A 22,902-nucleotide genomic window follows, 5' to 3' on the forward strand; every position below is an offset into this window, starting at 1 on the left:
GGGCCTGCTGGCCTTTTCTCTTCACCTGACACAAGCTCCCATAGGTCTTTGCCTATCAGCAAATGCTTGACCATGAAGGCCCAAAGACCATAGTTTGTGCCGTCAAGTTTGTCATGCTCAGCAAATGAAAATGACTCAGATGCCATGGCTAAAAATCTGCAAGAAATCTGGAAGAAAAATTGACCTGCACCTGTCCTGTACCTGTCCCTGCACCTGTTTTTGAAGGGCTATAACAGATGCCCGGGTATCCAAAAGTGATACCGAATGAAATAGAACAACAGTACAATGGACAGAGGGTATGACAAAGATGAAATACCTCTGTTGATTTTGCTTGAAACTGCCCGAAAATTGCTCAGAAAATGGTCCAAAAATTGGACTGTGAGCACTTTTTGTCTGTGTCGCAGTTTGCTCCTGGGGGCACCTTTCGGGGTCAAAAATACCACAGGTAGGCAGAGTTTATCAGACACTTGGAGTGTCACAACTCAAGACCTGTATACAGGTAATTGATGTGCAGGCTCAGTTTGACCAAATTTGGCCAAGCGGGTGCTCTACAACACGTCAAAATGTGCTCCGAATGCCCTTTTACAAAGGGCAAAATCCTTTGTTAGGACTTAGAATTTTTCAAGAAAGCCCAAAAATACAAAGGAATGCCAAATACAAAGGAGTTTAGGGGGTTTTTTAGCCTTTCCCCAAAAATTTGGCCTGGGGCCAAAAATCAAACCAAATTGGCACCGGTTAGCTAAACTAACCACAGTTAGTCTAACTTGGGAAAAATGCCCTAAAAATTTGGTGTGGCTCCAAAGTTGGCTGTGGCTATGGCCTTCGCCGCCACCCTGCACGTCGCCTTCGCCTGTCGCCGCTTGCTTGCCGCGTTTTTGGCGGAGTGCTGGTGTTGTTGAGTCCGCTCGCCTTGCCTGGCTGGACCACGAACTGCGCGCGTCGCCTTCCTCTGTCTACCCGCGAGTGCTCGGGTGCTGGTCGCGATGGCCTGTTTCGCCTGTGGCGTGGCGTGCTCGCGCCAGTTCTCTGCTTCTGTGTTCGTCTGTGCCGCGATTCTCCTCCAGCAGCCTGGCTTCGCTTGCGCGTGTCACCACCCTTCTCCTGAACGCACAACGAGCACTTGCTTTGAGGAGTTGAAGTCCTCGCAAAGAAGCCTTCCTGCGACACTGTTCTCCAGCCACCTGCGTGAACTCTCCTCTCTCACAGAAAGAATGCTCAATGAAAGAATGCTCAATGAACTCCTCTCGAAGAACACTCTTTTCTCTAAGAAAAACGTCTCTTTTTTTTTTTTTTTTTTTTTCTTTCAGCAAGGTGCTCTTCTACAAAGAATGCTATCTCACGAAGGAACTTGTTCTTTTCTCAAGAAACACTCTCTTCCTTACAAAGAACTCTCTTCTTTTTCACGAAGAACTCTTCTCAGCAATTTCCTTCACAGCAAATAACTCACAACCCCCCCCTAAGGAGATCACCCAGCAAGCTATTCAGCAGAAAACTCAGAAAGAAGAGCCCCCCCTAAAGAGAAAGAGCATTCACTCGCAAAAGACTTTCACAACACACAGGCTGAGCCTGTTTGCAGCAAAAAAATTTGCAGCAAAAGCGCAAAACAGGAGGCTGAGCCTCAAGCGCTCCTCTCAGTGAGTTCACCTCACTCTCTCAACACAGAGCTGAGCTCTGATACCAAATGTTGGGGTAGACACCCAAGACACAAGCGAGAGAAAGCAAGAGAGCAATGAATCATGAAAATGATATAACTGAAAGGATCCAATAGTGCAACTGAGAGAATGAAATACAAATGAGTGTAGGGGGTATATATACCTGACCCACCTAACACTAGGAAATAACTAGGCTAGAAATGAACATAAAAACATCTAGACTAGCCTATACAACCATACCATAGACTATGTTCCAACACCATACCACTCTAGAGCTGGGGTAGCTCCATAAACAATGCTTACTAGATTCCTCTGCAAGCTGACAACGCATACACAAGGAGGGTCTACCCATCTGCTGAAGCCAAGTACCCACAGGTATACCCCTATGAATAGTGAGCCAAAGAAAGTAGGAGACTTTCCTGGCTCTACTGATGCCCCAAAAGTGAGTCCAGTAGCTCTGCAAGAGCTCTGCAGTAAGTCCCTATGCATGCTAATAGTGTGAGGTAGATGGTAGGTGATGAGAGCCTCTCTGCTGAAGCCTGTAACCTGCCCTCGTCGAGTACTGGAAAAAAGGAAGAGGACGAGCGCCTGCCACCGGTGGCCTGCTGCTCTGGGGGTGCACTGGTGAATCCCATGCAGTAGGATCTGCTTCCACGGCTGATCTCCTGGAGTCAAACCTCTAACAAGAAGTTTGACTAAAAGGGCTCTGCTCTGCATCTCAGGATCAAGAACTCCAAGTCCTCCTTGCGAGGCTAGTAAAATGATAGTATCCCATGAAACCCTGGCCCTAGTGTCCTCAGAACCATCACCACCACTCCACAGGAAGTTCCGGAGCAATCTCCTCACCTGACGGATCGAGTCAGCATGAAAGCACCAACATGAGGCAACGTACCACATAGTCGCTAGTAGAACCTGGTTGAGTACCAGTGCTCTTCCGGCCAAAGAGAGTCTAGCCGTACTCCAGTAGGCTAGCTTTCTCCGAATACTCTCAAGAACTGGGGCAATAGAAAAAAGGAGACAAGGTACAGCAGGATCGTTGGAGGAGCTCCCTAGCTGCTGCTGCCCGCCATTGCCATCACCCAGCCCTTGTTCCCTAGCGCCTGGCTGCTCAGGCCCACCTTTGGCAGCCCCGCTCCCTTGCAGACTGGTCGCGTAGACCCCCCAGGCAGCCTCGCTCCCTACCTGCTTGGCCGTGCAGGCTCCCTGGCAGCCCCGCTCCTAATCAGTCTGGCCGCGCAGGCCCCCTGGCAGCCTCTCGCTCTCTAGCTGCCAGGCCGCGCAGGCCCCTTGGCAGCGCACAGGCCACAGGTAGCCTTGCGCCCTGTTGCCTTGGCTCCGTAGACCTGTTGGCCATGTGCCCTGCTGCCTCGGTCGCGCTCCATCTTCAGCCTGCTGTCCTGGCCATGCCAGGCCACCTTCAGGCCCTCTCCCTTGCTGATTGCCCGCTCTCCCTTGCTAGGCAGGGCCCTCTCCGAGACTGTTCGACTCGTGTTCCGGGGAGCTGAGATTCTGGGTTGTTTCCACGCATTGGCGGAGCTGTCTACTTCAGCACTGAGTGACCTGTTTGCATCTCACGCAGGCTGAAGATCGAAGCATTCTTTTTACAGGTCTCTTTGGGGTTTTACTTGTGGTTGGTTGCAAGTTCTTGGTGGGTATTTTCAGCAGAGGTAGCTCCTCCCTTCAGGATAGCGTAGCAGAGGAGGGTTTTCGTTTGACACACATCATTGGAGGGTTTTCGTTTGACACATATCATTGGCTTTCTATCCGATAGAGGCCAACAGTTACGTGACTGGGTGTACACTAGCATGGCTTCTTTGGGTGTCTCAGTTACGGTTTTCCGTTTGCTTGGCAGAGGGTACTTTTCTTTTGGCCTTCAGTATGCAGAGCAAGCTCAAAGAGTACTTATGAGCTCACCGATTCAGTTTCAGAGCAGAGTCATCCATTTGTGGCCTTGGCGGAAGCACTTCAGTTCCACTTCTCCTGGACCGCGACAGGTCTCCTTTTGGATCCTTTTCCCTGGACTTCTTGATGAGGTCAGCTCTTGTCGCAGAGCTGTGGAGCATATGGCTAGTGTGGCAGGTAGAATCATCTCTTCAGGTGCTAGACTTTCCTATGCTCAGTCACTTACTGGCACAGGTGTTACGAGGGTCAGACTCATTTCAGATTTCCCCCCTCCTCGACCTTTGCCTACTTTGATTTCGTACTCCACTGGAGATGGGGTCCAGATGCAGCAGAGGGTTTTATACGAGGGTCTTCCTGATCAGTGTCTTTTCTGTCGGAAGAGAGGTCACTTTATTAGGGATTGCTCCAGTCGTCGGCATCGATCAGAGACTCCGGATACATCTCATCCTCCAAGTGACCCAAAACCTACAGCTCAGCCTCCAGGGGTCTTTGAGCCTGCTCCGACTCATTCAGTAGAGCGAGAGGAGATTCCTTTGGGGGAGCCTTCAGTGAACTCAGAGGATTTGGAGGTGCCTCCAGCGGAACAGATTTCAAGGAGACCTCGGAGGAGACGGAGACAGAGGGAGAGTCAGTAGTATGAGCAGCCTCCAGGGGTCTCTGAGCCTACTTCGACTCATGCAGCAGAGCGAGAGGAGACTTTTTTGGGGGAGCCTTCACTGAACTCAGAGGACTTGGAGATGCCTCCAGCACGGAGAGTTGGGAGGAGACGGAGACAGAGGGAGAGTCAGCAGTATGAGCAGCCCCAGGTACGAGCTCACAGTTGGCAGAGAGTTCAGACACATGTGCAGGAGACCCCGGAAAGGGGAGATACAGAGGACCATCCGCAGGCAGGTCTTGACACTGTGCAGGAGATGGTAGCTCAGGGAGTTGAGACACACGTGCAGGAGACCCCGGAAAGGGGACATACGGAGGACCATCCGCAGGCAGGTCTTGACACTGTGCAGGGGATGGTAGCTCAGGGAGTTGAGACACACGTGCAGGAGACCTCGGAAAGGGGAGATGCAGAGGACCATCTGCAGGCAGGGCCTCACACTGTGCAGGAGACAGTAGCTTAGGATTTGATGACTCTTGACACTACTACCGCGGAGGTCCATATATTGGTTTCTGAGACAGTTATCCAACTGGAGGCTGCTCAGGCTGCGGACCCGATGATGGATGCCTCTTCACAGCAGTCCAGTGAGAGAGAGGTATTTCATGACACAGGTCAGAGCCAGAGCCCGTCCCAGGATCTCATGCGCCTGTATGAGGTTCCCTCGAGACCTCTCTCTCTTCCCTGTCGTACAGTACCTTCTTTTGTTGCTATGCGGAGCGTCCTCTCAGACACCTCTCCTAGTACAGCCTCGTCCTCGCAGCTTTTCACTCCTGGCTTATCCAGATCTTTTGCGAGTGCGGTCACAGATTTCGCTCAGTACCCAGACAGGCGTGAGGGTTGGGAGATCCTAGCAGATGAGATTGATCGAGATTTTCAGTCACCCTTGCGTACAGGCACCTCGTCGCAGATTCTTCTTCTCCCTCTCACCTATTCCAGGTGTAGAGTTAGGACGGCTCAGCCTTTTTCAGCTCTTCTGACTCCTAGACCTGACCCCAGGATGGTTGACAGAAATCTGCCTGTTGAGTTTTGGTCCTTTTTGGCTCGAGGGGTCTCCACAGACTCCCTCACTAGATTGGAACTTCTCCCGGTATTTTGTTGACGGTTAGAGGAGGTAGAGGAATACTTGGGATCTGTTACTCTATCCAGAGAGGGGCACATTCTTCGTTTCTCCACAGGCAGCTTTCGTTCTTGGGGGAGCGAAAGTTGGTCAGCTGAGTTACTCGACAGCGAGATTGATAGACAACTTTTGAGCATGACTCAGTTGTCATCGGTTCACCGTATTGTCGGCTCGTAGATTCATTCTTGCCCTAGGACTCTTCGACCTGGCTCCGGTGGCAGGGCCTTTTTGTTTCTGTTCTTTGAGGTTCAGGGAGACTTCGATTTGCCCAGGAGTGCCGGTTGGTTTGACTTTCAGCTCCTCAGTTCGCGACAGAGTATTATTCCATTGGATGGAGCCATTTTACATGAGTTGGGGCAGATTTGGAGCTTGATCAGAGATCGACTTTGGATAGTGCCGTCAGAGAGAGTCATTTGTGCCGCTGCCATTGGCATCCCATCACTTCCATCCGATGTCTAGGCTGTCCATCATTTCTTGGAATGTGAGAGGACTGAACGGCCGCAGAGTTATTTCAAATGCAGATGGTCGTAGATCCGGAGTTCCTAGATTGCAGTTGCTTAGGGACTCCCTTCGATTTATTTCCTCAAGGTCCCCTCCAGACATTGTACTTATCCAAGAGCATAAGCTCTCCCAGGACAGGATTGATAGATGCAGATCCTTACTCAGAGGACAGAACCGGACTTATTGGAGCCCAGCGGATGGTACGAGGGGTGGAGTCTGCATTTCAGTTTCAGCCAGGTGGGCCCCAGAGTTCACCCAAGAGGGTACACTAGTGGAGAGCAGGGCCTGCTATGTTATTCTTCAGATTGAGAGCACAGCAGTTGGTGTTCTCAATGTGTATGCTCCCATGGATCCAGCCCGCAGACGTGCATTTTGGAGACAGCTCAGAGAGTCCCTTCCTCAGGCAGACACCTGGATTGTCGGAGGAGATTTCACCATGGTTGAATTCTCTGAAGACAAGTCGGGCCAGACAGAGAGTGGACTTTCTGATAGGGAGAGAGTGGAGTGGGATAGTTTTGTTTTGCATGCTGGACTTCATGATGCAGCTCGATTGGATGACTTTCGTCACTTGGCTGATAGTCTTCAGTTCTCTTGGTCTGGGGTTTGCCATGGCTCCCTCTCTTTGGCTAGGCTTGACAGGTTTTATATTGGCCATTGGGGCCAGGCCAGAGGAGGATAGATTGGGATCCGCCCGGGTTATGTTTTATCTGACCATGCTCCAGTCCTATTACAGATTCTCCCTACCTCTCGATTCTCGATTGGAGAGCACAGGCTTTGTGAGAGTTCCGGACTTTGTTTTTCAAGACACAGAGTTCGTGGAACAGTTGAGAGAGGCTTGGTTGACAGAGGACACTCCTGAGGATCAGGGCTGGTTGATGTGGGTAGAAGGGGCTTTGGCTAGAGTCAGCATGGCCTGCCAGTTGAGGGCAAAAGAGGAGAAGGAAAAGCTCAGAATCAGAGATCGGAACGCTAGAGTGGAGGTATCCAAACTTCAGAGATTGATTCAGAGCTTTCCTCATTCTCTTTTCATCAGAGGGCAGCTTTCAGAGGCTCAGGAGAGACTAGAGGAGATTCAGGGCAGGAGGGCCCAGTTCAGGTTTTACTCCCAGCAGACCTTTTGGATCCAGAAGGGGGATAGATGCTCTAGAGAGTTCTTCAGGGCAGTGGGTCAGAGATACTCTTCGGACAGCCTAACATAAGAAGTCAAGAGGACAAGAACAAATAGTTATTAGCGAGTATCCCTAGCTTTTTCATAAAGGTGTAATGGTTGTTCCAAGCAATGAGACAATAATCAACTCTAGTGCAACAGCTTTCCAACCCCATAATGGAGGTTATAGAAACTAATGTATATCATACCTAGATAGTTGTATAGCCACATCTCTCTCAAGTGTACAATGTACATATCCTGCCAACAAATTTACTACAAGCAATCCATAGAAACCTGTAGTATTGAATCCCTAAAAACCTCTGGATAAGAGAAATGATCACACATGAGTAGACTATGGCTCTTTCTGCTACGCAATTACATAAAGTCCCAAAATCTAGCGAGTTGTTCAATCGACTATAGCATCACTTCTATGGTAAAGCTCCAAAGTAGTAATGTGCCTACAAAATTAGTACTTGTGTTGTATGCAACCAATTGGCCATACGAAGTGCCAAGGTCTCCTCTTGAGTAGGCATCTACCTTTGTCTTGATTCGATACACGACTGGCCAACTTTCATTTTTCCCAAATTTTCCAATAGCTTCTTTTCCTCAAGGTTGTAAACTAGATTATATTCCAATATTACGATTAGATAAATAGAGGGATATTGCAAATATTTTCCTCCTATCAAGAGCTCTCTTCCTACCTGTCGTCATGTCCGGTAGTAGTCTCCCTGAGTTTGGAGGGATTCTCCCTTTTTCTCGGAGGTTGCTACCGGATTGAGATGGCACTATGAGCCCCAATCCTTTGTTTTTGGCTCTTGAGCTTTTCATGCATTGCACGGTGTATCCCGTATTCCCGTATGGAGCTTGCTCTATGGTTTTCTTTAATACTTAATAGAAGTCTCTTTTTTTTTGGGGGGGGGGGAAAAAAAAGGAATCCAAGTGATGAAGTAGTATTTGGTCTAAGATTCAATCAAATTGTGCCACCCCATATCAAACATAAAGTAAAAATTGCAGTAGGAACTTTGTAAGGCTTGTATGGCGCTCTTAAGAAAATAATTGTGTGTTCCGTGTCCACAAGACTTTCTAAAAGGCAAGCAAAGGTTGCTTAAGGGACAAAGTAAATAACCATTGATTTTCGCTTCAAGAAGAGTTATAGCAAAAAATTCGTTCTAAACAAACTTGGAATGCAGAATTGTGCCAATTTATTTGAGGACCTGATGTCAAACATAAAGTACAAATTGCAAAAGGCATTGTCCAAAGTCTGCATGATGGCATTAAGGAAATAACTATATCATTTATGTGTTCCATATCCATAGAACCTTCTGTATGAAAAAAGGAAATCCAAGGTACATAGTAAATTATCATAATTTTAGCTGCAATGAAAATGTATGGACCCAAAAAGAAATTTTGACAATTAAACTAGGAATATGGGTAAGTCTAGCCATGGGGCCTCATGGGAAGGATGTGATTATTGGCGAAATAGTCCCATTTAGACATTCCGATCGATCGTGACACTTGGATTCCCATGGATGAAGACATGACTGCATAAGATGTTCCAGGTTTCTCTGACGGGGATTCTCATGGAAGTCGCATCATCACCTCCCACATCCTGCAAGCACGACACCCATAATCCAAAAAGAAGAGCGACTCCATCACAAGATCCTCAAAGCTTGATTGTAAACCTTCCTGAGGACTTCGCTGTCCCAAATTGTATCCAAGACAAGACAACCTTGTAAATAATTTGTGTGGCTCACAAATCTTTAGTTTTGGGAATAAATGTTCTTTTATTATCTGGAAAAAGAAGACACACGACCAAAATTCCTACATAGGTTGCCACTATGCTCATCTGTTGAATTAGGAAGAAAAGGGGAAAAGCAAACATTAATGTCTTTTGAATAATTGTATAAACCATTCCAAGCAAGGAAATTGAGCACGAACGAATTGAAAAGGATAAACATAGTTCTTTCTTTTGAAATGAGCTCATAAAATCTCATGTGTCTATAGTGGGAACATGAGAAAGGAGTATTTGAGGAATGGACTATTCCTAAGGAATCGCCACGAAGGACATACCTATGATAGTCAATAGGTCAAAGTCAGCCCTCTCATCATGTTCTTTTTTGAGGCTTAGTTGAATGTACTTGTCCTCTAGTACGTATCCATGGTCGACAACACTATAATGTCCTAAGGAAATAATGGAAGAGCTATAGTTTCTGTAGCGTCCCTCTTGCTTAGGTTGCAATTGATCTTAGTAGCATGTTTCATTATAGCCAATAGGAACTATTGAGGTTTAGAAAAGCCCAAAAGAACGTTCAAACATCCACTGAGAATCATCTCTGGGATGATTCTTAAACCTGAGAAAATCCTTGACATAGATATTTGCTTTTCATGTTGTAAGTTTTTAATGATCCCATGATACAATGAGGCTTAGTATTTCTTCTTCATCAACAATCAATGGAGCCCCTCCGTAGATAGGATGTGCAGGTAGAGGTCCTTTAAATGGTTTTAATAAGACTGATATGAAATGCATTGTGGATTTTCCAATGTTTGGATTGCTCAAGCTTATAAGCAAGATCATTATTTTTTGGGGTAATTGTAAATGGTCCATAGAATCATGGAGCCATGTTGATAACATGCCATCTCTCGACATTTTGTAGCCTTCTTTTCTCAATCCTCAAAAGAATGTAATCATCCCATTTTAAGATCATATGTTTTCTTTTCTTATTAGCTTGTTTGGTATATTCCTTTTGGGCAAGGCTAATGACTTCTTTTTACCTCTTTGAGAATATTTTCATAGTTGTGGGTAAATTCGAATCGGCTGCCTCAACTCTATGAGTCAATCTTGTGATAGGTATAGGCATAAGCTTTCCATAGATTACTCAAATAGTGCGCTTCGAGTTTCTGAGTGAGGTGTATTATTGTAGGCAAATTGACTTCCAACATAAGCTAGAATAGTGCTATTTGTTATTCCAATTTGTCCATTAGATTCTGGATGGAAGATTGAAGAAACGACTAATCTAGTCCCAAGATTTTCAAATAATGCTGTCCAAAAGTTACTACAGAATTTAGAATTTTGGTGAGGCAAGCGACCAAAAATGAATTGCGTTCTTTAACATAACTATTGTGCTGTGTTTTCTACACTGGACGCCAACAGGGGTGAGAGGGAGAGAGAAAGAGCATCCACTAGACGAGACCATCCCTATGACATCAACTCCCAACATCAAGATCACGTGGCATCTACCTAACATCAACATCAAACACTGCCACGCCAAAGGCACCGTTTCGTCAACATGACCTTATAAAACTTCCCCAAGTTACCATCCACATCCATCCTTCATTGCTCCTACCATCAACAAACAAAAAAACTCAAAACAACCCACATGCATACACCTACAACAACTTAACTGTATACTATACTTTCAGCCCTCCTTGTGCTCGTCACCTAGTACCATCATATGCCCTGTAAGGGAAAAAATGTACCAAATTTTTTGTCTGTCTTCCCCTCATCAACACACATACTATCAACATTAGAAACCCCCTCCCACCCCCGGTGCCCCCCCCCCCCCCCCCCCCGCCCTATATATTGTACTGTACAACCAATCCACAAGCTGATTGCATGTACTCCTTCCAAGTGGTGTCTTTCAGTGGTGCTGTATTTGCAACATGATGACCATCCAGCACATGCACATCATCACGCAACACTGGAGTTTGACCACCATTTGCCACTGCACACACAGCCTCATCCTTGGCTGCCACTGTGGCATCAAACCCTTCCAACGGGATCTCTACAACCACCAATTGCAAAACCTTCTGAGTGTCACACTGCTCTATGGCAACTAACACTTGGCCTGATGGTCTCTGGCTCCCCAACATCAACACACACATGTAGATTGGCATTGAAAAATTCAGGATTCTCTTGCACCGCTGAAGGCATATTTGGCTCCTCACAATCCACTTCAGTCATGCCACTATCAGGTCCCCTTATTTCTTAAACTCGTTCTTTCTTAGACTACTTCAAATCTTGCACAAGCATATATGCTTCACCTCTCCACTTCCTTTGATTTGTTGCTCCCTTTCTGCCAGCATCTTTGAATGTCTCTAGAGATCCACTGTGCACCACCCTTTTCAAGGACTTCGCAATGCACCCATGAACATGAGCACATTATGTTGCTCTACAAAGCATAATGTCATGTGATGGCATGCCACTGCAAAGTACAAAAGCCAGGCTTCCTCTAATTGCCACATGAGGTCCGGTAACTCTTGTCTACGCTGACATACCCTCCAGCAACTTCACAATCTTACACAAACCTGTTGCTTCTTACGCTTCATCTTTAAAGTCCAACTTTCACGGTTTCAAGCAAGGAAAGATAGCATGATGCCCACACTCATGATGATGTCACTGTCATCTTCAATGCCATACACACAAAGATTCATGAAAGTCCCACAAAGATGCACAAAGTATGACCCTCATGCATGCATAAAATCCCTGCAACAGCTGCTTCAAACTAGGCCAAAGAATTTTAATAAAAACATTGAAACAACAGCAAACCTTGATTTTCATAATTCTCCTCTGCCCGAGTAATATGTCACAATTGCTCTCCAGCAGGATCTACCAAAGGACTATGTGTTTTGAAAACATCAAGGTACCTCACATGATCAAAAGGCCCCCTCAAAACCCGTGGAAACAACCTGAAAATTTATAGGCACTGCTTTTAGAGTAATTTTTGCTATTTCCCATCAATCTTTCAATCTGCAATGATCTGCATAGTTTCCATGCCCCATTCTTCCGTCAAGTTCCCAAATGAAAACCCCCACTAAATTGCCTCAAATTTCCCTAACTATTTCCCACAATTTTTTCAGAAACAATAATTGGCCAGTTACCTTCTCTACCCTTAGCATTGGGATTTGCATCAATAATCTTGAAAAAACGAGTCTGTCTGTCATAAATTTTTTTCCATATATGGACTGCATCATTTCCTTCCTTCAAACCATAGTCTCTATCAAGCGTTTCCACTGCTTACATCTTAGCTTCTATGCTTTCCACAGTCTTCTATCACATCATCCACCTGCTCAAGCCGTCGCCCTCTTTCGGTCTACTGCTACCAAGCATCACATTTCCTATTATGGTAGCATCATATCTTTTATGAGACAATTCTTGTTCATTGCTCTTTTATTCAGAGACAACCTCTTTTCTTTGACTTCACACCACACAGATTGCTTCCTTCAAGACAACCGTGTGGATGGTTACTACTACTTACCTTTTAACATTGATCATCCATCAAGCCTTCATTTTCCTTGTTATACTAGCAGCACAGGAGTTCTAAAAATGTCATGATGTATCTAGCAAGATATCCTGACACATGTTTCTAGTTGATAGAGGAGATCAACTTCCTCTCTCATATGTAGTTCATCCATAAAATATCAACCCTGTCACCAGCCGCAGCTCCCAACTCATGGAGATGTTATTGTGAAGAATGCAGTAGCTGAAGTAACCTCCCTGTTCATGATCTTGAAGAAAGAAAACGGTAGCCTTGACTATTTCTCACATGTTACGGAACATTTATCTGAGAGAAAATGTTGTCAGCATGCACAAGATCATCCCCGGTGGCCTAGTGCATGCACCAAGCTTTAAGGTGCATTGACCTAGGTTTAGGAATGTGATACCTTTAGTTCCTGTCATAGGAGGTGTGCATTCACATTGACTTCAATCTCTTGGTCTCACAGGCTTTTTTGGTCTTTTCACAAATGTTAATAAACTTTTCTTTCCTTATTTCTTTCTCTCTTGCCACAATCTTCCCCTCACAATTTTGTCTTCTTCCTTACATTTTGTTATCTTCTCCCCTTCTTCACATCTCGCCCTTGCCCCTTAAGGACATTGACACGTTGATAGCCACTTGGGCTAGCATGCAGGGCCCTTCACGGGCAGCCTCTTCTAGGAGGACTGTTTTTCTTCAAGTTTGGAGGGGTTCTCCCTTTTTCTTGGAGGGTTCTACTGGATTGAGATGGCACTATCAGCCACAATCCTTTCTTGTTGGCTCTTGAGCTTTTCATGCATTGCATGGTGTATCCCGTATGGAGCTTGCTCTAACAGTTTTCTTTAATTCTTAATAGAAGTCTCTTTTTGCAAAAAAAAAAAAAGTCTTGAATGGCACTCATTGGAAGAAACCAAAGGCTCCATGTCCTGAACAAGTAAGTAAATGACCATCTACATGATTGAAGAAGGCTTGGCAGCTAGAAAGTAGGCAAGGATAAATGCGAATTGCAACAAAGGAGTGGTTAACAAATAGCAACCAACCAAGTTTGAACTTAAATTCTCCTCCATGTGTGCTTTGTAACCATAATCTCCACTCAGTCTAAGAAGTCTCCAACCTTGCTACCAGACCAATATGAGAAAGGTAAAGAAAGAAAGGAAAAAAGAAAGGTTGATCAACGTCTTCAGAAGACCAACATGACCCAAGAGATGAAATACAATACATGCATGAAATACACTCCCAAATGAAAAGCCCAAATACAGTGCAAAGTATGACTCTGCTAATGTGTTGTGCAATGTTACTCTAATAGGCTGAGGTTGAGGATGAGGCGTTTCCCCATTGGTGGCTGATGTAGTGGAGATGGGTGTTATGAACTGATCCACCCCTCAATGTGTCGCAATATGAATGTTGAGGATCATAGGATGTAGAGCTTGTGGACTATGTAGGGGAGGTGTGTCCTATCTGTGACTTTGGAGTTCATGTCATCCCATGACCTCACTTTACGGCAAGCTTGCAATGTCTGGTTTTGCTAGTCAACTGAATTCATCAATACATAGATGACCTACAAGCTGGTGGGGATGTAAGTCAAATATATGGAGACTGGGTTGTATGGGTGCTAGTAGATGAGGTAGTCTACGCAATGTACTGAGAGAGAGAGAGAGAGAAAGAAAGAAAGAAAGAAATTTTATTAAAGGTCCACGGAAGGCCATACATGGCCTATGGGACACAAAATCATCCGAAAGGAAAATACATCATCAACGATGCGCCAACTAGGTGGCCTCATCGTAATACCGCTAAGATGCCAAAAATGGCTACAAAAATCCTAGATACAAAATGAAATGAAATAGAGTACCAAAATTGCCTAGATACAAAATGTAAAATATGGAATATGAGGAACATCGTCTTCCCTAAGGGGTCTGTGATCCAAAGAAATGATGGAAGTCATGGCCATCGACCATGCCTCCTGCCATGAGTGTGAAGATCTGGGCAAGTGTCAAATGGGCTGCTGGCGGTGCCAAGTCTCCATGGAGCAATCTCCTCCGAAAATCTGCCATCATCCTCCGTCGTCTAGAAATAAAGCGACGGGTACGGCCTCTGTGTAAGATCATCCTGCGGTGCTGCCGGATCATGTCATATGTACATCCTCGGGGTGGAACCATCGGTGCTCTCTGGCAAGATGGGCTATCTCTGTGCTCATGGTCCTGCGCCTCGTCCTGCTCCTCATGAATAACCAGGTCTCTGACAGGGATGCGACGGTGCTCTCTGAGGAATCTCTCTCTGTATCTGGTGATCTCCTTGATGAACAACGCTAAGCAATACTGATCCTCATACTCCATAATCCGAGAGAGAGGTCCAAATCCGTGCCCAAATAAACAGTGAAATCTGCCACGGATCTCATAATATAAAGGGCATCTGCAAACAAAGTGCTCCTCAGTCTCCACCTCCCCCATAGTGCAACAAGGGCATATCCTAGTCTCTCGCCTGGGTCTATGTCCGGTAGCTGTACGACGCATCCTGCCGGCCTCAACGTCTAATCTGTGGGAAGATACCCTGAGCTGGCCCAAGGCAATCCTGAGTGAGTGCGACATATGAACGCCGATATATCCTGGGGATATGATGAAGCCATCCTCTGAAATCCTGAGAAAATGGTCACGATATGTGGCCATCTTCGTAGGAAGCTCCGTGGGATGAACCCAAGTGCGAAACGTGTATAGCTGCAACAAATCTGCCCTGATAACCCGACTGAGCTCATGTCGAGTGAGAGGGAGGCGAGGGGCATCTATGCTGTATCGAAATGGTGGCAGCCTATCCATATCCAAGCCCAGCGAGGTGAGCCATGTGGAGAGTGTGTGGTACCAACAAAAAGTATGACCTCTCTCCGCTAACATCTGCGAGGATGTCAGTGCTAGCCACGGTAATCGTGCTCTGCCTGCTGCTGAGTCTCCGAGCGCCCTGATCCTATGCAAGTACGTAACTGACTGAAATGCTGCATCTAGCGCTAGGGGTGTAGCTCCGAACTCTGCGAACGTAATCTGATGCGGTACCGTGGGCTTCGCTCTGATCAATCTGGAGAACATGATGATCTGTAACCTCTCTACTCGTCTCCAATCTGCAACCCTGAGATCTCCTGCCCAAAAGGGGCTAGCATACATGACTGCAGGTCTCACCAGCGTATCGAAAAGTAAGGACTTCGTGTCGGGATGCTGAAAATGTGACTGTGCACACTGCCTCTCGAGAAGAGCCAAGGCGGCATACCCTCTACTGATCCTATCTCGTGCTGCATGCGTCATGGTGAAGACTGGACCTCTAAATGTGGCACCCAAATATGTATACTCCCTGACTAGCTCCACCTCCTGCCCATCAACTGTGAAAGAGAACTCGCCTCTCCTATAAACCTGGTATGACGTGTTGAAGACCATGACTTTGGTCTTCCCAAGGTTTACAGACAACCCTCTGTCCTGACAAAAGCTGTGGAGTGCATGGAGATGTGCCTGTAAACCCTGTTGGGAGGAAGAAATAAGAACCACGTCATCTGCATAGAGGAGAATCGGTATCGTGGATCCTGCCAGTAAAGAACCTGTACCACCCATCGTCTGTATGTACATCTCTAACTCATCGATATAGAGACCAAAGAGTGTCGGAGACAAAGGACACCCCTGCTTCACCCCTATCGTACTGCGTACTTCCCCCGACAGCCTCGCCCGTGTCCTGACTCTACCTGTGACTCTCTCATACAAGGCCATGATCGCCCATTGAATCTCCCCATTGAATCCCAAGTCACGGAGTCGCTGGAAGAGTCTGAAACGCGGCACAGTGTCAAATGCCTTTCTGAAGTCCACGAAGCAACAATAGAGCCGTTGCTTACGTGACTTCGCCTCCTCAATCAAAGCCTTGAGTGTGAAGATATGATCTAGAGTCGAGTGCTCTGCACGAAATCCTGCCTGCCCTCTAGCTCTCATGCCTGTCGCCTCGGCATGGTCATTTATATGTCCTTCTAGAATGGTCGCATCAATCTTGGCCATGACATGGCCAATCATAATGGTCCTGTAGTTCGACGCCTCCAAAGGATCCCCCGACTTGTGTATGGGTACTATGGTATTTTCTAGCGAACTAGGTGGAAGACATGTACAAATGGACTCGTTAAAAAGACGGGAGAGGACTGTAGCTAAGGCATCAATCCCATGGATTACATACTCCGCTTGCAATCCATCATGGTCCTTAGCTCTCCCAGTCTTCAAACGATGAGCTGCTGCTCGGACACTATTGGATGAGAATAAGGCAGAGGAGGTGGGTCTAGGCACATGGGATAAGTCGATGTGTGGCTGGTCTGGAATATCATATAAAGTGGAAGTATAGGCAAGCCAAACCTGCGGGTCTGTAAGAGGAGTTTGAGATTTCAAGCGAAGGAATTTCTTCCAGAATTCCTTGGAATCACAGCTGAAAAGTAAACTTCTCAGCTCCTCCTCATTCCGGGCTAGAAATTGGCACTTTTTGCGTCGCACCAAACGCTTGTAACTCTTCTTGGTCTCAATGAGGAGGGGAGACTTCTCCTGTGTCTCAAGGCGAAGCTTCCTGCGGAGTTCTTTACACTCCTCATCATACCATCCATTACAAGGCACAAGACCGACTGGTGGAGGACTGGATGTGTGGCAAGTGACGGGGAAGGACTTGTGGGCTGCTGAGATGATGGAGGTATGTACAAGGTCCCACCGATCCTGTGTGGAGGGTAGGGCATCGAGAAGGTGCGGACGGAGAAGACCACTCAGGTGCTGGCTATAAATATCATCAAACTGGTGGTCAAAATGAACCTCATAGTATGGCTGACGCTCATGATGTCTAGAAGGGGGGGCATGAGGAATCTGGGTAAGAATAAAGTGCAGACGTGCATGATCGGCTGAAGGCATAAAAGGGTCGACTGTGAGGTTATGTACAAAAGGGATTAAAGTCGGGGGACCCAAGACGTAATCAATGACGCTCGTGCCACCACCCGCGAAGGGAAAACATGTGGCTGTGGATGAATGCGGCCACTGTCGAAGTCCATTATAAATGACCATGCCGTGCGATGAGAGAAGCTCCAATAGGCGATGTCCCTGATCTGTCACCTCTACCCCTCTATCTGAAGATAAGCGTGGAAAACTCTCATCTGGGGCAGCTGGAACTAAGACTGGATCCTCAGCAAAGTCCAAAATCTCTGCCTGTCTGTCTGATGTCCTCGCGTTGAAGTCTCCTAAAAGGATGACCTCTCCGCAGCGTGAGTACTCCAATACATCGGCTGACAAATCCTCAAAAGGTGACTGTCCTGGTCCATCTGAGGCATAACGAGACTGTCTCGGGGGAAAGTAGCATACTGCAATAAACAAGTCTCTCAGGGGGGGTCTCCTGATCCGTACCCAAAGATATCTGGCCCGATGGTCTCTGCTCATGACTGTGAGTATCGATCTGAGATGCTCTCTATAAAGAACTGCCACACCGCCAGATCCTCTGACTCCTCCTGATCGTCTAGTCTGCTGTCGAAAGACAGACTCCCAGGCATACCCTGTCACCTGCGGCAAGCCTCTCTCTGGGCTCTCATGGGTCTCTGTAAAGAAGACGATGTCCTGATCAAAAAAGGCCTCTCGTAAGTTGCCAGGCTGAGCTGTGAGGGAACCATTACAGTTCCAAACTGCGAAACTCAAGCTATCTGGCAGACTACGTGTCCCATAGGCCTCGTGTCGTCAACTGTGGGCTCCAGCCGGTCTAGATCGCATAGCTCCTATCAAAAGTCTGCCCTCTCCCACTTGCCCTCAAAAGTCGCATAGCTCCTATCAAAAGTCTGCCCTCTCTGATCACGTCCCTCTGTGCAATGAGACGTCTATGCTCCTCCCACTGAAGAGCTGTAAGGTCCTCATCCATGTGAATCTGTGGATGGTCCCTCAATCTGGATCTCCTTCGTAATGCTGCGAGACGGGCCTCAGCATCTCTGAATCTGATGATAAGTGGCTGGTGCCGTGCTGGATCCCGGCCCACTCGATATGCAGCTACTATGCCATGATCCTGAACTCCGAGTGTCCCAGATATGAAATCTGTCGCCTGATCCATGGCTGATCTCGTATCTGATCGCTCAACTCCGCGGATGCGGATGTTGAGGGCCTTCTGAGCTCGCCGCTGACTCTCGGCAATAGTCTCAGAGACTGTGGTCTGCTGGGCCTGTGGGGCTCTACGCACAACGTCCACCCACTCTGAGGTCTTCTGTACCTCTGTCTGCAGTGTGGCCAACCTCTCCTCAACTGCTGCACTAGCTGGAGGAGCTACATGCAGCTGCTGGAGGCGATCATCGCATGCCACAACATGCTCCTGAATGCGTGTCTCCAGCTGCACTATGCGCTCAGCATGTGTCCGTAACTGGATATCCCGATCAATATCTCTGGTATGAAGCTGGCGAATATGGGAGTCCTGATCAGATCTATGACTCTCAACTGTCGATAGCTGATCAGTCAGTGTGTGTATCTGTGCTGTGAGAGACTGAATCGCAACGCCCTGAAGTCTGCAAGTCTCCATGCACTGCATAACTAAATCTCTCAATCGCAGATTATCTGCCAGGACTGCTTCCGCTGTGGAGGGTGAAGGGGAGAGGGGGTACAAGGATGAGGGGGTAAGAGGGTAAGAAGGTGAGTAAAGGAGGGGTGCAGAAAATGGAGGTCCTGAAGAGAGAGATCCGGTAGAAGGAAGTAGGGAGTCAGGGACCGAAGAAGAGCCTGCACTAGAGAGAGAGAGAGAGAGATGTATTAACGTCCGCAAGAGGCCTCACGGGCCTATGAGACAAAGCACACACAAAAAGGATAAACACCAACATCAGAGAGTCTATTACTCCCAAAGTTATTTTAGATTAGCTATGATCTAGTGTGAAAGATAATTGGCCTGCATTGCATCTATTTATGACTGAGAGTCCTTGGGTTTGGATTTAAGTCTTGGTGGTGATAAGTTCTTTTCCATCTCTATAGACCACCCATTTTCCTTCCTTGCGAGCGTCCTTCACTTTGTTCAAATCTATGGCTTTCATCTTGAGCTGAGTCGGGGTGAGATCCTCCAAGATCCATATCTTGGTGCCTCTCAACGTATTGGTTTGCGTGAGAATTTTGCTTCTTGCCCTCCTATCATGGAGAACCACTATGGCTTGTGTCCCAACTTGGGCAGCACAAGCTATGTCCTTTGAGTCCCATTCAATATGAGGGGTTGCTGCTATAATGTAAACAATCTTTGCTACCATGCTCCCTTCATGCCAACCTTTAGGTAGTCCTCCGATGCGTAGACACCGGGCATTAGCATATCTCTTTTCCTATTCTTGTACTTCTTCTTTTTGTCCATTGTTGCTGGAATTTCCTTTTTTATTGATTTGACCTATTTGGTAACCATGTGCCAGACTTTGGCCACTAACTATGGTGCAAGTGTTGCTTCAGTGTGTATATGCAATACCTCCTGTATGATTTCTTTCTTCCCATTGCTCTCCATCTGCTTTACTTTCTTCCCGAGGGCTGCAACTGTGAGCTTGAGCTCTCTTATTTCTTGTTGTAAGTAGTAAATCTGCTCATGTGGATCTGTGCCAATCCTTCGCTTGAAAGTCAATGCATAGGGGCTGGGTGTTGCTGTGAAGCAGATACTTTCATGTTTGGAAACTCTATAGTGGCGTTCATAAAACTGAAAAGCCCTTTGCTAGAACTAACCCCCAAGCTGTCTAGGGGTTCTCAGCCCGACCTGGGGGTAATAAGAACTTGAAAAAGGACCTGAAGGCGATGAGGCGACGTTGCTATGCGGGTGAAGGCGGTGGGTTGTTGTTGGTGGCAGAGGCGGCTCGTTGCATCTCCTCTGTCTTCTGTTGCATGCTGCTACAAGCAGGTCAACGGGCTGCGGTGGGTTGGCATGGGCTACGACGGGCAGAGCTGAGGGACGATGGTGGGCGGAGCTGAGGGGGCTACGACAGGCTGAATGGGCTATGATAGGTGGAGCTGAGGGCTATGATGCCAGACGGGATAAGGGCTACAACGGACTGAGGGCTGAGAGAGAGAGAGAGAGAGAGAGAGAGAGAGAGAGAGAGAGCTTGGGTTTCTTTAAACATTTAGTTATACAAGCCTTGGGATAATGGTGGTGTTACAGAGTTGAACCTCTTGTCTGTAAGGAATTTCTCGAGAAGCAGCCTGTATCTGTGCCCTATCACAAGGGTGGTAAACGCTTGCATATCAGTGTGCAGGTAAGCATTACATGCAAGTGTACTATATATTTTGCAATTTATAGGAATTACTGAAGATTATAGGAAGTAGTACTCAATTCCATAGGACCTGTATTGTAGGATTTTGGAAAAGACATATCTGCCCGATCTAAGGCTTTCCTCGACTCCTTGATCACAGTTGGGGTTAGTATTCTAGCCATTGCCTTGTTTTTTCTGTAATATATGTGTCTTAACTTGCAAATTTCTGTGTGTTGAAGGTCTGATCCCGCTTTGATTGATATTGCACAAAAATGTCTCTAACATGGCATACATACTAAAGCTCATGCAAATACTAAGTACATTCTATCATTGACTCCCAAGTCCCAGTAAAAGTTGATTTTGGTGATTTGCGGGTTCTCTCTTGGCTTCGTAGTTATTCCTAGTACAGGACCAAGTGTTTATATGCTCGGTTTATAACATGGAGAAATGGTTTTAAAGGGGAGAAAATCATAATAAATTGAGATTCTAGAGCACCTTATGGATGAAAAGTCCGTGGGCAGAGGGTCACAGACTGAAAGAGAAACATTAAGATACATCTTCGTGTATCTAAATAGCACTCTTGTGGAACATGAATTATATCATGCCTCTAAGGAAAAAAACCGATAGGTGGCAGCTTACCACCACAAACCAAATGTTTGCATCATAAAGTGACTCACTATGTTCAATATGAAAATGTAAAATGAACGTGAAGTGAATGAACACTTATGTGCTGTTAAACAAATTTTTGAGTCTATCTCAAAATCTGTCAAGCAACTCTAGATTCTCTTTTCGAGTATGTTATTGCACAATTCTTAGCCTCCTTCTCATCTCCTACTCTCATACCTCAATGGTGCAAGTGAGTCATGAGGACGGGTAAATTTGCAACACCTTTTTGCTTATTGTGCCCAATTTCTACAAGAGAGATGTTTTAGGGTTTTAGTAAGTTCCTCTACCTGAGTGCATACCTCTAGGAACAAAAAGTGCAGAAAAGATTGAGAAACATGCAAGTTGCACTCTTTTTCCTCTGAACAGTGTGAATTGGTTTTAGAGTTTTTAACCAGCTTAAAGGTGTATCCAAACTCGATTCCAATTCAAAAATTTGTTGTGGTTTAAATGGTATAACTTTTGTCAAGTTTGGGGCAGTTTGATCCAACCGGCACATCACTAGGGCACATCAACAGTGCACAGTCAGCCAGTGTTACTGAGTCTTTCAACACATTTGCAAGTTGAAGCAGCATCTTAGAATAGTTTTTGGTCAAAAAAATTTCATGTATTTATCATTTTTTGTCACATTTGAGCACCTGATACATGCTTTGTAACAGAAAACATAGCATTTGGAGCGCTTTGGATGAAATTTCATGCCACGTTGGGCTCAAAATTAAGTAAAAACAGTATTCCAATCTGTTTGGTGACTTTTCTTAGCAAGTTTTCTTCACATAGTAGATTTTGATTGAAGATTTCAGCACATTGTATGTGCATTGCAAGGGTATTGCGTAGTTTCAGCGTTTGCGACTGTTCTTCGCACATCCCAAGACTTTATTTTTTATTTTTTCCAAAAAATGTGAACTTCATCAAGTATGACCAAAATATATAGAATCAAGATAAAATCATGTGGAAGCCATGCAGAATCCCCTTTTTCCTCATAGTCCTCTGCAGGATTGAAGTGGCACTTTCAGCCTCAACCTCTGGCTCTCTTGCATGAACTTGGTTTTGCCCTTTAGGGTGTTTTAAAAATTTCCTCATACTTTGCATGATGTATTTCTTCCATGAGCATTGCTCTTGGATCTTCTTTCATACTTGATAGAAGGCTTTTCTTTGGACAGAAAAAATCATGCAGAATCATGCCACTGTTGGCCAGTTTGAAAGCAAGACCAAACAGAGACGAGTTGCAGTCCTTCGCACCACCTCCTACTGCCCCCTCCCTCCCTGCTCTCCCACCCCCCTCCCCTTGCTGCTCCACTTCCCTTCCTTGCCCCACCTCCCTCCCCTTGCTGTTCCACCTCCCTTTACTTGCTGCCTTGCCTCCTTCGCTTCCCCTTTCTCTACCCCCTGCTGTCATTCCCTGCCCTCCGCCCTTTCTCCCCCTTCTCAGCTGCTTTTCCTGCCCTACGCCTCCCCTCCCTCTCTCCGTCCTCCCCTCTCAGCCTTCCTTCCCTCTCGGCCCCTCCCCTCAACCTTCCAGGCCCCTCACCCACCCATTCACGACGTGAATCAGTGGAGGTCTAGGTTCGTGGCAGCCCCTACTTGCCCATTCACAAAGGGTCGCTGTGAACCAGTGGTGGTCTAGGGTTCAGGGTAGTCCCTACTTGCCCTCGTTGCCTTTCTGCTAAGGAGTCCATTCAACGTTGTCTCTCGGATTGCAGACAGGCGAGGTTAATCTGGAAGGGGATTGCTAATCTTTTGAGCACTTTTTCTCCTTTCCCCTTCTATATGACATCGGGTTCGCTATATTGGCTCTCTC

At 46.5% G+C, this 22,902-nt stretch overlaps 1 protein-coding gene across 1 annotated transcript in view; it reads left to right on the forward strand.

Moving 5' to 3' along the window:
- Positions 1-22,902, forward strand: part of LOC147900830 (phospholipase SGR2-like) — a 210,065-nt gene that overhangs the window by 170,399 nt on the left and 16,764 nt on the right. The window contains exons 14-15 of the mRNA XM_087375771.1: positions 20,351-20,444; positions 20,544-20,606. Coding sequence (XP_087231897.1) covers positions 20,351-20,444; positions 20,544-20,606 — 157 coding nt within the window. The remainder of the gene's footprint in view (positions 1-20,350; positions 20,445-20,543; positions 20,607-22,902) is intronic.

The sequence above is a fragment of the Dipteris shenzhenensis genome, chromosome 6 (assembly GCF_047967505.1).
Source record: "Dipteris shenzhenensis isolate YYH24624 ecotype China chromosome 6, Dip_SZ_1.0, whole genome shotgun sequence".
Taxonomy (NCBI): domain Eukaryota; kingdom Viridiplantae; phylum Streptophyta; class Polypodiopsida; order Gleicheniales; family Dipteridaceae; genus Dipteris; species Dipteris shenzhenensis.